At 37.3% G+C, this 17,385-nt stretch overlaps 1 protein-coding gene across 1 annotated transcript; it reads right to left on the bottom strand.

Annotated features, from left to right (window-relative positions):
• Positions 1 to 509: 509 nt before the first annotated feature.
• Positions 510 to 16,222, bottom strand: LOC139964430 (bax inhibitor 1-like). Its single transcript, XM_071965982.1, has 10 exons — positions 16,062 to 16,222; positions 14,097 to 14,158; positions 9,894 to 10,002; positions 8,324 to 8,444; positions 7,491 to 7,539; positions 6,403 to 6,500; positions 4,823 to 4,902; positions 3,661 to 3,761; positions 2,895 to 2,970; positions 510 to 2,576 (listed from the first exon to the last, which is right to left on the bottom strand). Exons 2-10 carry the CDS (start codon positions 14,156 to 14,158, stop codon positions 2,559 to 2,561), a joined length of 714 nt encoding a protein of 237 aa, XP_071822083.1. The 5' UTR covers positions 16,062 to 16,222; the 3' UTR covers positions 510 to 2,558.
• Positions 16,223 to 17,385: the final 1,163 nt, after the last annotated feature.

The raw sequence follows: 17,385 nt of genomic DNA, 5'->3' as shown, positions 1-17,385 counted from the left end.
GTGTGTGTGTGGGGGGGGGGGGGTAGATGATACATCGTTCTGGGGAGGGGTCTAAGGGGAACGCAGGTAACTCCCCTTAGCGACAGATTGGTAAATTGGAGGCTCCTAAGATGAACAATGGTATTAATTACACCTCAGCTTTCAATAAGATGTTGCAACCCAGTGGACCGTATCAGGGATAGACCTGGTGACCTGACCTGGGTACCATCTTTTGACTTTTAAAAGTTAGCTGGAAATGTTATTCTCCCACAATAAGTTACCTAATGAAAGAATTCTAGACATTGCGAGCATAGACATCACCTCTTTTATAACGTTGGTTTGTTATGCACTGGTTAATTCAGTAATGACATGAGTATCTACCAATTCTTGACATCCGGGACCCCTTTCGAGTAATCTTACATCTAATTACTTCGTACAGTTACCTACATGATGTTTTCACACCTACATGTGAGTATTCATTGTTTTGGATCTAATCATTAATTGACAAAGACAAACAACAAAAATTTAGGTAATTTTTTCCGCATTTATTGAAATGATTTGCATGTATCATTTTTCCATTAAACAACAAATAAGCCAAAAGAAGAGAGAGAGATTGTGTATCCATTAAAACGTCCAACTTTGGACAAAACTTAAATCAAAGTCTGTACATGTAACAGAAAGCAGGCACATTTAATTCAAATTTGTCAGGGGAGAGGGTGGAGGAGGGCAGAGTGGGGACTGCAGAGGGAGGGGAAGGGTGAGAGGTAAGATGGCAGGGTGATAGAGGACAAAGATCAATAATGGTGTGGAATCTTCCGTTCACCTCATTTTCCGCTACCTTGCAGGCTGGTCTACAGAACATTTTTGAAAAGCAAGGTTTATGTTTTGCTGCATATCTGCTGTGTTTAACATAAAGGTGGATTGTGTGAGGTATAACACTACACAGCACTGGATGAGCACTTTAATTAAAACCAGACTTGGTTCAAAAATGAGTCAGGATGTGAATCGGAAACTGGGTCGGGGTGAGGGATGGGGCAATTAAGCGAGCCGAAATAACAGACGTCTACAACAAATAAAGCATACAATCTCTCCATTTAAACCAACTGATATGTACAGTATACATGTATCTGTGCTTTAAAGCAGGTTTCATGTGACAAATTTTTCCACTGTGCTTAAAAATGTGATACTTGTTTTCCAGTGCAATAACCAAGCTGTCCAAAATGGAACTTCAATGAGTTTTTTGTTTCTTTTCCCAAAGGAAACAATCAAAGCTTGTTTAACTTAAATGGAGCATGTTAAAAAGACATATAGCTTTGCCGGATATACCAACAGGAGAGATAATAGACAAACATCACTGTCCTGAACTTACGTCGGGCAGGGTCAGGAATCAGCTAGGGTTTATTAGCCTGCATATCACATTAAAACTGGCATCCTAAGAAATTATTATCAACAGAAAATACACTTTTCAACACGGCTGACGACTATACACTGAACGCGTCTCTTCGAAATCATTTAACTAACTTAACCCACGACAACGATGAATCCTTCTGCTGATCGAGATTTGCAAAACATTGTATTGGTTGACGAGTCTAAAACAGCAGAGCAAAATTTAGCTTTTGAAACAAAGGAATGCCTTGGAAAATGACATTTAAACTGAACACCCTTCTTTTATTTTTTAAACGATAACAATGTCTCTACCACAATGATCATTTACAGTTCCAATCGAAGAAAAGAAGCAAAAAGAAAATCCCACCACCGTTTTTGACAGAAAATAAAGTAGACTGTACGCCGATACTTTGTAAGGACAGTCAGGAAAGCCATAATATTCAAGGATATATAGTTATAGCGACACAAGTTATTCATTCAATGCGAGTTATTTCATCATTTTCCTTTTTTTCAATCCAAAAGCAGAATAGAATTCACATTCACTCATTCTTTCCTAAACCCTTTTGGTTTTTTGGTTTCTTGCACTTCAGTGTGAATACTTTTGTTTGTTCACCTTCACAACACACTTTGCGTGAACGTGAACTCGTGTGAATATTTTGGGGAAAAAAAGAAAAATGATCATGCATGCCTAGAAAACAGCAATAGGGCTGAATTTTATTAAATGCTGGCAGAAAGATATTTAGTCCGGGTTCTTCAAAAGGTATCGACTGCTTCCCACGATAGTTAACAGAAAGTTAACGACACTAACGAGGTAAATCTACCTCATGTAGCAAATAATATAACTTTGTGAGAGAACAAGAATAATACCATACAGGTTATCCTGGACTCCAAGAACATAGCATATAATATCTTGTCTACTATAGTACTGCCCATTGCATGCGACTAGTTTCCACAAATGATGGTATTTAAAGATGAAAAAATTATAATAATCATAAAAATGATGATAACAACAATAATAATAATAATAAAGTAAATAATATGCTGGGTATCATTGCTAGTGGTTTCAGTTAAATTTGAATAAAAAAAACAACAACAAAAAATGAAAAATCGGTTCTAAGTTGCATCCCTACTGAAGATCGTTCTTGTTCTTGTTTTTTTTTCGTTTCTTCCGATGTAGGTCTGCTGCAACCTCTCTACTTACGACGCTTCTCCTGCAAAAAAAAGAAAAAAAATATTCAAAAAGTTTCTAAGACTTTCAAAATCATGAGTTCAAGACATCTCTAAAGCATACTAGATGTGCAAATGATACAAGCCAGCATACATAGAACCCTGGTTGTTCACTACGTGTGCCCGCGAATTGAATGCACCTGAAAAGGGTTGCAATGTCTTACTAGTACGGGTCTCAGTCAAAAGAACCGACTCGGGGGTAGTTTTTTTCCCCGAGCATCTGCCTTTACCCGTTCCGTAAGTGGTCGTGTCGTCGATCAGATAAGCAACCGATTCTTGTTTTAATATTCTGAACCTCTCACCTGTTTGTTGCTGGCTAAGATAACCATCAGGCGACGGAAAATGTTGACGAAGTCGAGGAAAAGATCCACGCAGTGCCTGGAAAGAGGAGAATAAAAGTGACATGCAATCAGCTATCGGGTGGCCAAAAAACACTGGATGGATATGAAGGAACGGCGTAATAATATATGACGATTTGTTGCCATGGATACCCAGTGCTCCACTTACAATGTAAACACTTCTGGTGTGATTCAGAAGGAAAAAAAGAGGCATTTGGACAAAACTTGGCAAAAAATGTTTCTGACATTGCCCTGATAATCATCAGTGATCAAAACGATTAGCCGCGATGAGGTAGGGACGTGTATCATCATTATCATTTTGTGATTCTTTGTTCAACTGATAAAAAACACTGGCAATATGAAAAACGTATTTTTATTCTGAAACGTAAAAGAATTTTTAACTTTATTGGCAGTAGACAGACAATAAATGATGCTTCCAAAAACACAATGTCGAAATAAAATTCAGATGTTCCTTGGATGTAATTCAATTGAAGTCAACGGGCGAAAGAAATTTTGATGGCGAAGAATTTACTCTAATCAGTAGCTAGCATATGCTAGACTTTTAAGACGATTCGTCACCCTCCTCCCCATCCCACAACTTTCACACCTCTTGCTGTTGTATCTATGTTTATCTATTATAGCTATTAGTTATGATGTACTAAGCATATAATAACTATTTTACAATGAAAATGATTTAGAAGTACTTGATAAAAAGTCTTTGCTATCATACCAGATGTAGTCCTTGTCTCCATTTCGGCATTTTTCTACAATCAGTTGAGTATCAAAGAGAACCAGGCCACAGAAGATTAAGAGACCAACATACAATTCCAGCTGGAATTAAAAAATAAATACAAACAGGCAATAAGACAAAAGTACAAATAATGGATGCTGTAAAGATCATCAACATTTTCTGCCATAAAAATATGCTAGAAAGTCAAATAATTGTCCACTCATTTGAGCAAATTTCACGTGGGAAATTTTCTGCCCGCCTCAAGACAATTTCTAAACCAGCCTGTAATGAAGATTTTTTATTTGATTGGCGACCACATTTTACCACACTAAGTATTACTCAAAAAGAGATTTCATTCGATCAGCTTCTGCTAATACCACTATCGCAGTTTTGAATAATTCGTATTGACAGTATGAACAGTTATTACATCACCCTTGGTCCACTAGCTGAGATAACAGCCTCGCTGTTTTTCCAGTACCCTTCCTATGTTAACCTTCCTACTGTAGTGTTGTATTGTATTTATCTTGCACAAACGTATGAGGAAATAATTTTGACATTGAAACTGAAAATACACATTGGAAACTTTTCTGTGAAAGTAATCTCCACTTAATTTGTGACATTGTGCTCACATTCATACCTTTATCTGCATTATTCACTTTCATATCTCTGAACAGCAATACCAGATTTAAGTGACTGTATGGATATGGTTCTAGTGACTATTAATAAACAATACACTGCTGTTCTTTCAAGGGCGGCGGAAGCACTTTTAATCTGGGGGGGGCACCGACGTCGAAGGGCACTTTGCAGAAATTCGATTGGACTGATGCAGCCTGATATTTAGTACCCTTTATAACTCTTATTGTATTATCTTATTTGCGTATACACATCACTCCATCAACGCCCCCCCTCCCTCAATTTTTTTTTCCATTCGAAAAAGCTTTGAGTTTGACCCACAGAAATTCATTAATAGTTCTAAATAAGGATTAGATCTCTTACTGAAATATCGCTGACCTAATAAGGTGATCAAGAGTACAATTTTTATGTAGAAAAAGGGCACATTTTTAACCTGAGGAAAAGTGGGGGGGGCACCTGCCCCTTGTGCCTCCCCGGTTCCGCCACCCTTGTGTTTTTTGCAAAAGTTCAAAAATACTTTACAACATACCTTAAAGACCATTGTGGATCCAAAGAAAATATTGGCAAATGAGAGGAGGATGAGGAAGGACAGACCAGACATCAGAGGTGCTGTGGTTTAAAAAAAAATAATCATAATTATCAGCAGGTGAAAATTGTGTACTTAAAATCCTCTTACAATGGGGATTCTCAATGAGGGTCACAGCGGACCAAGTCGAGCTCGCAGAGGATTTTAATTTGGCCCACATATAGAGATTGGTCTGCACTCTGGCCTGGCCATTGGGTGTGCGTACCCTTAAGACTTGAGGGCTAACCTGTAAATTGTTTAATCGAGATGGACAGTCAGAGTTTGTTTCCCTCTGGCTCTTGGCTACAACCAATATTTTCTCCCTGGCTCTCATTGAAATTAGATCTGAAAAAGGAATATCTTGTTTATCCCCTTAAGAGGGGTATTTTAGAGTGCAGAAGATGACTCAATTAATTTTTATTTTTGAAGCACATTCTGTTGTAAAGTATGTATTGCATACTGAAGGCATGTAAAGTATACTGATAGCAATTAAGCAATATTGAATATTATTATATATTATATTTGATATTTTTTTTATTTTAATCTGCCGATGGTCGAATGAGTTACATTCATCATGGCGGCAATGTCGTCTCCATCGTTCGTCCGCAGAGGCAAGTGTGTGTGGCAACTTTACGGAGGATTTAATTCAGAGTATATTGACGGCAGATAAAGGGTTGGAACTTTCGTTCAGGGAATGATTCAGTGCAAAAATTTGTCATTGTAAATTGTGCGGGCTGTGGATTTTGTCTAATATAAAATACTATGATTCCTGTTTGGACACCTGCTACACATTTTGGGACTTGGGTATAGCAATTTTTGACCATTTAGCGTACGATTTTGCGATGCAATACCAGATCAAGTATTCCTCGTTTCATGCCTGCTCAGAATCATCACCATAACTGATGAAAGTTCTGTCAGCCCTGGTGTTCCCATAACATTCAATATCATAATAATGATAATAATAATAATCAGCAGTTATTTTACGACGCTCAAGCGACCCACAAATGTGGGAGAAACACGCAAGGGCTAATGGATTACAACTTTCACTTCGGGTGGCTTCCAATTCAACACTTTAACTCAAATTTGAATTTCTTCAATTTAGATGGTCATTTCAGATGGGAAAACCGTAGATTGCTCTTGGATGCAAAACCCACCTTACTATGACCACGTCAGGTATCCAACCCAGAACCTCCTGATTGCTAAGCCTCACTGCTTCAAATGCACCACCTTTATCCACTCGGCCACAGCATTCAAACGCATCGTACCACTGATACAAACTTATAATAAACTTTTTTAGCCCTTTTTTAGACTTTGAAGAAGATCCTGCTAGGATCGAAACGTCAGGCCAACTTACTTTTACACATTCTCTTACACAGGCTTTCTAGTGGATAAGCAGTTTGAAAACAGTATATATATATATATTTTTTATAATAAACTTATATGATGCAGCATTTGCCAATAGACACCCAATTACAATCATTGTCAAGTCTTTGGGGGCCATTTCAAGTTTCTCCTGTATTCAAATATAACAAAAATCTTCTCACCGCCCAGATACAAGAATGATCTTCTCTGCGCGAATAAAGCTGCCAAGGTGAAACTGGTAAAGACCACAACTGTTCCCAAGAATGCGGTCGGGATGATACTAGAGGGACACAATAAAACGAAAAAAGTGAATTTAATGTGAAAATAATGGGATGATTCTCTCATATAGAAAGTGAAACGATATAATCTCCTAAACAGTTTAATGTCTAGTTCCTGTCATGCCATATGTACGCTAACGTAACCCCCAAAATGCCTAGACTTTCCAGGTTTGGGTATTTATGAAAGACTTTGGGTGGGGGGGGGGGGTGCTTTGCCCAAACAATGTTACAATTTGGTATATTGTGCATGGTACTTGCTATGCAATACCTATGCCAACATTTGAGGTATTAACATTCTTTCTATGCAATTTGACGTTCTGCTGCAAAGAAATGTTGAAATGATGATATATTGAGGCGAGTGTAATTTTATCAGTTTGAATTGACAAGATATATTATTACAATGGATCAATTTATCATATTGCTGCAAGTTTTGAAAAATGGTGACATTTGGCAAATTATCATTTTGTCATTTCGCAGCGCAATGGTCTAATTCCTCACTCACTAAATTTAAAGAAATTGTCATGTTGTTGCAAATTGTTAACATATTAACAGAACAATTAAGCATATCCGTTAAACATTTGCTACTTTATGTATACAAATGGCATTTAACATTTTGACAGCACTTAAACGTTTCCATAGCTACTAGATTCCAGTTTGACACTTTTGACTTTCGGTAATGAACAAACCTAAAATTTGGCATTGAACATGAAGGAACAAGGAAAGGGCACTGTGGTATTTTGTGCCATCAGCAGTGTCATTTTGGAGAGGGAGGGGGGGGGGGGACTTGTGCAGAGATATGGAAGGTAATGATTTTGTCAAGCCCTCCCTTACTACATAGACTGAAAGTTTTAGGAAAGTTACTGTAAAGAAATTAATTCACTATTATCATTTTAAAAAGCACATAAACGGCACTCATTTTACGCCTACTCTAACTATCACAAAGTTTTCAAGACAAGACAAGAAAAGGTAAGAGTAATCATTTTGATACGTACGTTACATCAATATCTGCAACGATCATCATCAATGGCCCGAGGCTGAGACCTGTGAAACCAACAGAAAAGTCATGTAAATACGAAATTGTATAATTTCCAAACGTTGGAAAAAGTTTCTCTCTGTCTAACGAATGACTGAAAAGACTGAATGGCTCTGTTTATGAAATGCAAATAATGGAAATGTTCCAACATAAAATGCAAATGAAGCAAATGCTCAAACATAAAATGCAAATAAAGCAAATGTTTAAAAAAAAATCTGTTTTTCTCACAGAAAGAGTAGAGTGTAATAATAGATTTTGATTGACTAATTGATTGACTGATTGATTAACTTATGACTTTTGAATGAATTGTTATTACATGTTGCTTACCTTTGCTCTTGCAAATGTAACCTATTTAATTCTTATAACTATATAACTACAGATATGACTATATAACTACAGATATGTACAGATATATATGATAAAACTACAGATATGTACTGAGATACTATACAACTACAGATATGTACTGAAATTAGGTGCACAACCACTAAAGTTGAAAACTCTGTAATTACAATGCACATGTGTATGTTCATCTACTTGTACCGGCTGTAACGATTTCATACAACACTGTCAGAGTTTATATATGGTGGCGGTGGTGACCTCATGACCCTAAGTTTTTTGAGGGGCTCACCAGACCAAATAACAGGGAATATCTTCCACTAGATGTATTTTGCCTCCACCTCCTCTGTTTGCAATTAAAAGTGTCATATTATTGACTGAGTGAAATAAGGAAATTATCAAATAATATAAGCAAATATAATGATAATGCTAGTTGCAGAGTCGTCAACGTACCAGTCATGAAAGCAAATCCAGAGAGGAGTCCCATCCGTTTGGGGGTGTTCTCTGGGGTATGAGGGGTCATCCCAAGCCAGATGAGAAGCCCAATACCAGCCAGGGAGGTTAAGAAACCAGCCTGAAAAATGTATATATATAATTTTTACATGATTGTCTTTAATTAATTTTTAATTAATCATGTACAGCCTGGAAGTAAGACAGAGTGACACCGAGAAAGTCAGTCTGGTCTAAATTCTGAGACAACATGGTTTTGATCCATTTAATATATAGTTGTACATAGGTCAAGGCTACCAAAGGAAGACAACCAGAGTTAATATTTGCAAATTCCACGCCATTCAGATGTCTGATTGAATAGAGGTTTCGGTTTAAAATAGAGTTAGACTTTAGACTTTTCAAACTGTCTGCAAAAGATATGTAGACATATATATGTTTATTAGTAAATATAGTGTACAGCAACTTAAACATTCCATCTATACAGTTACACTGTATAGATGGAATGTTAAGTGGTTTCGACCAGGTCATTATGCCATGACTTCAGACTGATGGTATGATGGGAGGTAGTTGGTTATTAAAAGTAAATAGCCAGACACAGATCAGATCTGTGTTACAGTTTTAGACATTTTTTTTGGGGGGGGGGGGGGGAGTTCCATTACCCCCTTGTAAACCCATTCTGAGGACCTCCTCTTCATTCACTGTCTGAACACTCAGTGTTGTAATGAGCCTTGACTCAAGTCATAAATTTCAAAAGTCAAGTGAGTAGAAACAACCCCCCCTCACCCCCACCCCCCTCCCTACTAATAAGGAATAGTGCATATCAAGGCCTATAAGCAAATACTGTACAGCTTCCCATGCAAGATGTTACTGTATGTTGCAGGCAAGAAAATTTTGACTGTTTTCCAGACAACTCATTTACATGTGAGAAATACAATTTACTGAAGCAGGAACTACATACTGTACATAAACATGACTTCAACAAGACAATGTCAAGTAGAATGATAGTATCTCACATGACTATTACATCAATAACTGTTACGTGGTATGGATTTATTTATAAACAATTCAATATTCATAAGGTAACAGGAAATCATAGATGCTAGGGATCATTTTCCAAAAAAGTTACTATTTTTAAAAGTATGAGAGCACATTCCAGACTAGACTGAACGAGGAAATATTAAAATTTCCTCTTTCTTATTTTGGTTTACAATTTATATTACAAACAAAAACATATCCTAAATGAAAAAAACATTGTCACACACTTTCACTTGCTGAAAAATTTTCAGTTTAGGTTAGCGGAATGCAAATTTTATTTTCGATGATTGTATCTGGCCTTGTTTTTATTTTACTTTTTTTTGGGGGGGGGAGGGGGCAAGGCCCATATTTGGGTGCAAAATGGACAGCGAAATGGGAGATCACGGATGCAGGCTCTGATGCCCAGTGTGCAAGGGATCTCACTACAGAGTTGATCGCCCTGGCGGTATCGGATCCCGCTCGCAGACTCGAATGCGGAACAATGGCTGGAGTGATTCCAACTCTGAGCAATAGTGACGGTGATTAATGTCGGACTAACCTGAATAAATCCTGTGAAGATATGGACATAGCTTCCTGCGGCTGCTGCAAACATGGCGATAGCCAGACAACTGTAGACATTCTTCAAATGCATCTGAGTAGTCTTCTCCCTAAATAATAATAGAAAAACAATGACCATTTGTGATGTTATAATGATTAACCAATACAGGTTTTTACTGAGGGATGTGACAAAAGGGGGTGGGATGTGGAGGTGTCTCATCCCCCCCCCCCCCACCCCAAACTCACAATCTTGGTAAAAACAACACCCAACAGTTGGAACTGTGATATACTAGTTCATATTGTTGATATTGTTTTTAACAGTTCATTCACACAAGTTAATATTTTCCATACTCGTGTACATATTAATTTGTTTCCACTCAATCTCTTAAACCCATCTTTATGTGTAAACACATTGCGATTTGAGCTTCTGATAACTTAAGATACCGTACAAACACATTGTAATGACACTTCCACGCTGTCAGTGCAAATATTGTTATAGACCATACATGTGTTTGGTTTAAATGTGGAAAGCTTTCGTTAATTCCCATTTATTGGCGGGGGGGGTGGGGGTTTGGAACTGCTGTACTGCCTGTACAATATATATAGACTTGTCTTCTGCCTGGCTGTTTAGTAAATCATATCACATGTGTCAGAGGCTTCAAAAAGTTTCCTTGTTTGTTGAAACATTTATTATTCTTTCGTTCCATTTATCCTTTATAACCTGAAAAATGTTTGTTCCCCTTTTATACTTACATGCACGTACCGCTTCAAAGATTTGGTTTCAGTGTGACGAAAGAGCTTTGCATACCTTTGCACATATAAAAAATATTGCCCAACTTATATATTATATTAATAATATAGCCCAACAATCAATCAAGGACACAAAAGAAACTAAACAGAAAGTACATATTTTGTTCTGTGCTACAAAGAACAGTTAAGCTTTTGTCCTTATTTCCTTTTACACACCACAGTGAACGTGTGTGCACAAAACTCAACTGTTAATAGGACTACAGTAAAAGCAAATTATGGAAAGTTATATTTCCTCAAAATTGAGTGTGTCCTTCCATATAACCTGCCAGGTATTTTATTAGCTATAGCATGTATGTACACAGTAAACAGTATGGCGGGACCTAAACAGCAAAAGACCAATTAGACATGCTTGATATATTTAATCTAATAATGACCTAGCCATGGTTAGACTGAAAAATAGAGATGTGTTAATTCCATATAGATTGATATAACATGGCACTTCTGTGTTAAATTTGTCATACAAACTGGCGAAACCATCCTTATTCAATTGTTCGATTGAGGAAAGACCATGTACTGAAAACTTGCTACTTTATCCACAGATTGGCTTTGTACCGGTTAACTGAGTCACAAACTGGTGTGCCACTGGGTCATGGGGTTAAACTATGTTGCTTTGAAGTGTTCAGTACTTCTTTCAGACAGAAGGGCTTTTCAGAAAATTCAGAGGCGGTTGCCCTTGATGGCAGCCCACACAAGATGGAAATACACAATGGTCACTTACGATTCCAGATTATATATACAGCAATTTAGCCTAATTGACAGCAAACTTTTTGCAAAATTCAGTTCTGGCCAGACACCACTGATTATCAATCATACAGTATGTTCAGTATATTTGAGATGCTTGCCAACATCAGCTTCACCACCCCCACCCCCCTTCCTTCCCCAGTATCCAGCCTAGGATAACATGTTCTTTTCTTATGTGTTAAGCTTACTGAGCTCAACACCTCCCTAAACCCAAGCAAATATGTGGTGTAAATATATATATAACATACCACAAAAACCTGTCTATTGGAAAGTGACACTATTGTAAAACATTCCAGTCCTCGGTCCTCCACTTTTATACTACTTGAAGGTCATTGCTAAAGCTAGGTGTCTAAGGGTAAAGGAATTGTGAATTGGGTACAGTGTCTGCCCTACAAGTTCCATGACTTATATCTGGGTTTTGATAACCTCAACTGGAACCAGATTCTCTTGATCGACTCCATCTGTCGTACAGTGGCATTGATCGTAGTCATTCATGGTTACGTACAGTTTTTTCGGGTTTGCAAATTGGGAAGTTGGGTTTCTAAGAAATTCCATTCACCCTGGCTGCACTTGCAGACTGACCAAATGGTGTGACTTCACCATCCTCAGTATTCAAGAAAGCGTTCAGTTGCCGAGGTACAGTATACTCTTGTCTCTCAGGATGGCAAATTGAGTGGCAGTGCCAGGAGCAAGAATGGGTGCAAACAATTACATATGCCTGTCTAGTAATTTTCTGAACCCTCTTTGCAACGAGATGGCTTCATATCACCGGTGTTCATTCATGATCATCACATGGATGTGATTTCTCAAATGTTATTTTGTTTCTTGACTTTGTCAAGAAGCAATTTTTCATTTTGCATTAAATTGCTTTTCTTGATCAGTTTTTTCTTCTTTTCTTACCACCTGAAGGTTAATGTGTAATGATCATTACATTTCATTGTAAGTCTCAACATACCATATTGACAATATAACAGTAAATTAGTAATCTTTACAAATTTTCCAGTTTCAATGTTCAAGTATCATTATTTTGAAATGAAAAATTTGACTAGACAAGTTCATAACTTACATTGTTATGAGATCTAAGTATCGAAAAAGCATCAAACATATGTACCAACACCGACTAAGAACGCAATCTTAAAGAAGCATTTTGCGTCCTTTTCTATGATATTTCTCAACCTCACTGACTCCACTATGCCATAACGACATACAAAACTAGCTTATCTATTAATATTTTACTTCAAATGGTGGCATAAAAGTCGAAAAAATTGCAACTTTCAACTTTGTTGTTCTCCAAGATATTTTCCGTTGGGAACCCAATAAACCTCGCCCATAATATGAATATTTAAACACTACGAACGTCATTGACAGATACGTAATATAACACCACGCTTGATTTGTGTACAGTCTATATGGCAGTTGTACCAGGGAGTTGCATAACAACTCCCAACGCAAAGTCTTGAATCTATTTTTAGCAACGGCTCATAACTAAACCTGCATCTCTGATTGGTTGAATTCAAACTAGTGGGTTTGGGAAGTGAATGCGATTTAATTTTGTATGTGGAATACTCGCCAATTAACGTTTTTGGCAGGGAAAAACTTGGCTAATATCTTAATTTGCTGTTTTGTGATTTGATGTATATATGTAAAAAACTCGATGGACATGTCAAAAAAGTAGAAAACGGCGACCAAACACAAAATGCTCATGAATAAACATACTATTCACTGATTGGTGGAATTCAAACTAGTGGATTTGGAGATATGAAAACTTTGTAGGGGACACTTTTACTCGTTATCGATATAAATCGTTAATTACTCGCTAATTAACGCTCTTGGCAGGGTGAAACTTGGATGGTATCTTAGTTTGCTGTTTTATGATTGATACATGTAAAAAAATAGATGCACATGTTAAAAAGGTGGAAAAAAAGCGACCCAACGCAAAATGCTGCTTTAAAGCAGTTTTGGATTCCTAAATCTTTTTACCGGCTGTTCTTATCCATCCTTTGTCGTTTCTTGTTACAGCTCATTCTTTTGTATCAAGTTTAAGAAGTACTTGTTTTTTGGGCTCAGATCAGTGAAATTAGCTGGTAGGAAGCCCAGAACCACTTGTCCAAGACCATGAACAAATTCTATGGCAAGCACTGTATGTTAATTACAGTATTATTATAGGACCTATTATTGGTTTGTAATTTAAGTAACAGAACTTTTGAGGGTCTATAACAATATGTTGTGACTTCATTACAGCAACAACTTACTATATACCTCAACTGATATATTGCTGTGCCCATTTATTTATGGAACGGTAGATTCCGAAATAAGTGAAACTGAGCGATGACTCCATCGTGGGCCAGCAGTGTACGCAGTGGTAACACGTTCGCAATTTTGGCAGATTAGATATACATGAAAAAACATGATTTGAGAATGGTTTTGATAGTAATTAATAATTATACTGTATAGGCTATATAGAAATCCTGAACACTTGCCTTGTTATCTGCCAACATCTGTGTCTACTATTTTCTATTGTTTCAAAAATTTGTTGTTTAAGTACAGAAACAGGAAATGTGTGAAATTGAATTCTAAATATTTTGTCAAACTGCTTTAATGGGTTGCTATAAATAATGCAGAATGCAATCAGTCTGAATTAATAAGTACTTACAACTGAGAAAAGTCTCCCAGAGACTTCCAATTCACTTTTCTTTCTCCAAATAAGGCATCCATCTGGAATTAAAAGGAAGATTCCATTTTAGTTTGTGCTTATCTGTACATGGTAGCTGAGTGCTGTATTGTTTAAAATATTGTATTTACATCTTACAGATAATTTACATACATAATATAAATACAGGGCTTGACATAAGCCTCAAAAAGGGCACGACAAAAATGCCATTGGTAGTTTCCAATTGTGGAGGGCATGACGGCAAATGGGAAGGGCATGACGGCTTAAATGAATCTGACTAAGGGCACTGACGGCATTTATGGTGGATGCAAGTTTTTCAAAATTTTATGCACGTTAAAAGTGTCTAATCAAAGAAGTGTCGATCGTTTAGCAATATATCGCGATTAACGTCAAGCCACCGAATATAAAATGAAAGGCCCAGCACCTGTTCATTTGAAATATTAAACACAGGTTTGCCTTTCGCCGAAGGTGCCCTTTCTTTCAAACATGTATGTTTTCGTGTGTGGATAAAATCACTCACCACCGAAAACGAAAATATTATTCCGGTGAAAAGTACTCAAAGTTATTTAAAACAACACAATGTACAGGGCTTTGATGGCTAAACAGAAAGGTCATGAAGGCGGACTTTTGCCATCGGAGAGATGTATTTTTCAGGGGCACCATGGCAAACAGGAAGGGCACAAGAGCTTTTTGCCGTCGGTGCGGTGGGTTATTTCAAGCCCTGTATAAACATTTTTGGTGGGGGGAGGGGATTGTTTAGGGTGGAGATCTTGTTCTCAGTTGTGTTTTAAGGGGCCAAGCAATATCATCTATGCCTACAGTAAGTACTGTAGGAATTAGAATATGTAACCCACTTTAGATGACTACAGTAGATTAGAATACTAAATTTGCATGCTATTTCAATCAAAGTGCCTGCACAATCAAGAAGAAATACAGATACAGTTCCTCACCATGGAACAAGAAAGATACTGCTTAGCCTAGAACATGTGCCAAAATCTCCAACCAGAGATTTTTAAGGGCAGAACAACAAGTGGAAAGAACACTGAAAGGAATTTGTGGGGTAGTGAACTTGTAGGCCGGGTATATGGATGTGAATCATATTAGTATTATCTACTGTATGCATTCTTGGTAGATGCCAAGGCCTTATCCAGGTTAGCCTATTGTTAGTAGTTACTATACCTATTATACTGGGTAGATAGAAAGTCACTTTGTAAGTAATCCTAAGAATAGCTAAGCCTATATAATCCTAAGTAATCCTAAGTATATATTTGTATTCTATATATGTAATCTGTACACTAAGGAATGTCATCTGTCTCTGTGACAGATGAGAAGATGCGGGTAATAGATCAGTAGAACATACACTACCACGCTGTGCAGTTGTGTATTCCCTGAGTTGTCTCTACAATAGTACAAACTAAATGATAGAGCCTCAAGATAAATGATCATGAAAGCCTAACATTAAATTTACTGTTAATTATGCAAAACTGTATCCAAATCATTAGGAGTTCCTAGCCATATTCTTGATTCCAGGTAAATTTATTCCAAGTACAGACAGTACAGTTTTTTTTTTCAATAACAAGCCTAACCTTATGTTATGGCATTCTACAGCCTGTACAGGAACTACAGCAATGGACTAAGTAGCACTGTTACTGTTAGCAAGGCATGACGTTAGTCCTATTCCAATCCTAGGCTAGATATAGTAACTTTAGTCCAGACCTACCACTGCAGTTATTATTTATTCAATTTACAGTAGTAGTACACTAGTCGAATGTAGGCTTGGCCTAGCCACACTAAGCTTACTAAGTTACTGTAGACTAAATAGTATAGTGTTGGCCTAACGTTAGACCTCGGCTATGTTCCTTAGCTTGCTTCCAAATTCAATCTTCCAGTCCTAGTGGTAAAGAAACCTCCCAAAAAACAAACCATAACCATCACAGAAATTCTTACCTTCGTTTCCTTCACAAGCTAATTCACTTACAGTTTCTTCACAAACGATGGGTAGATAAGATGATTGCGGCTGGCGATTAAGTATTATGCTGGCCACTTTCAATGATACACTGTTAACGTTCAGAACGTACGATTACTAGCGCTATGTATTTATTGTACAGTGGAAATGTCGTATTCGAAGCGCAGAAAATCATGCGATGCAGTCAGTATGGAGTGTACTTACTAGCAAATGCTAGAAGTTTATAAATAACCAGATTTGGTCATATGTAGGTTACACAATCAGCACTAATAAGCCACTGAACTCACTACACGTAGGCTACGAAAACATTACAGCTACGTTTACAAATAAATATGATTTCTTGTATTATTTCTCATATGGCATACAAAACTGAAGCACAAGTAGTAATTAATAACACTGAGTCATTATGACATGTGATGGACATTAGAAGCTAGTGACCAGTTGAGGCGAAAAGACAAGGAAAAATAGGTTTATATACACGATAAACAATAAAAGCAAGAGGACAATCTAGTTGCATATATCTCATCGCCAGCAAACACTGATTTCAAGTGAACAAATTTATCATTAGCTATGCAAGCTGGCAATACCGTTTTGAAGATTGCATTTGTTTTTGTGAACCATAAGTATACTGAACAAAACTGGGCTGGGAGTCAGTGACTCCAAAATCATACTTTTAATATGGTGATTATTGTGAAAGTTTCCCTTTTCTTTTGTTCGTTTTATTATTTACTTTCAACACTATAAAGACTTCCACTCATTGTCAATCAGAAAGATTCTAATGCCCCATTAAGGTAATTATACATAAAGTCTTGGCCGACTTTGTACTCTTGCCGTCTTGCGCGCTTGAGGCGCAGGGAATAGATCTAGGCTACGCGCCTAGGCACATTGCAGTATATAGGCCTACATCGCGCGTACTCATGTACAAGAGTTTACAAGTTATAGGCTAGAACCGGGCAGAGCCGTAATACGGCCATTGACCCAGACATGAACATGCACCGCATTACAAAACTGCGACTTTTCCATTTTGGAGCCGATATCATCGCGTCGCGCGTGACCGCAGTTCTAACAGGCTGTGTGGCACGTAGACACTTTTGGAAATTTCAATTAAGCCAATTGAACCATAACAGAACTTAAGGTTCAAGGTCGTGCGGCTTAAGGTAGATATGTTTTTTTTTTTTTTTTTTATAGTTTAGCTCCTCATTTTCACTAGGCCTGTAGGCCTAACTAAAGACTGGGTACTTGTATATACATTTGAGACTTAACCACGTGACCGTTGACCTCGGTTCCCATGGCAACCACATCGCC

This window comes from Apostichopus japonicus, chromosome 23 (genome assembly GCF_037975245.1).
Source record: "Apostichopus japonicus isolate 1M-3 chromosome 23, ASM3797524v1, whole genome shotgun sequence".
NCBI lineage: Eukaryota > Metazoa > Echinodermata > Holothuroidea > Aspidochirotida > Stichopodidae > Apostichopus > Apostichopus japonicus.
Note: the sequence above shows the minus strand (reverse complement) of the source record. Positions and strands in the feature narration are given on the sequence as shown.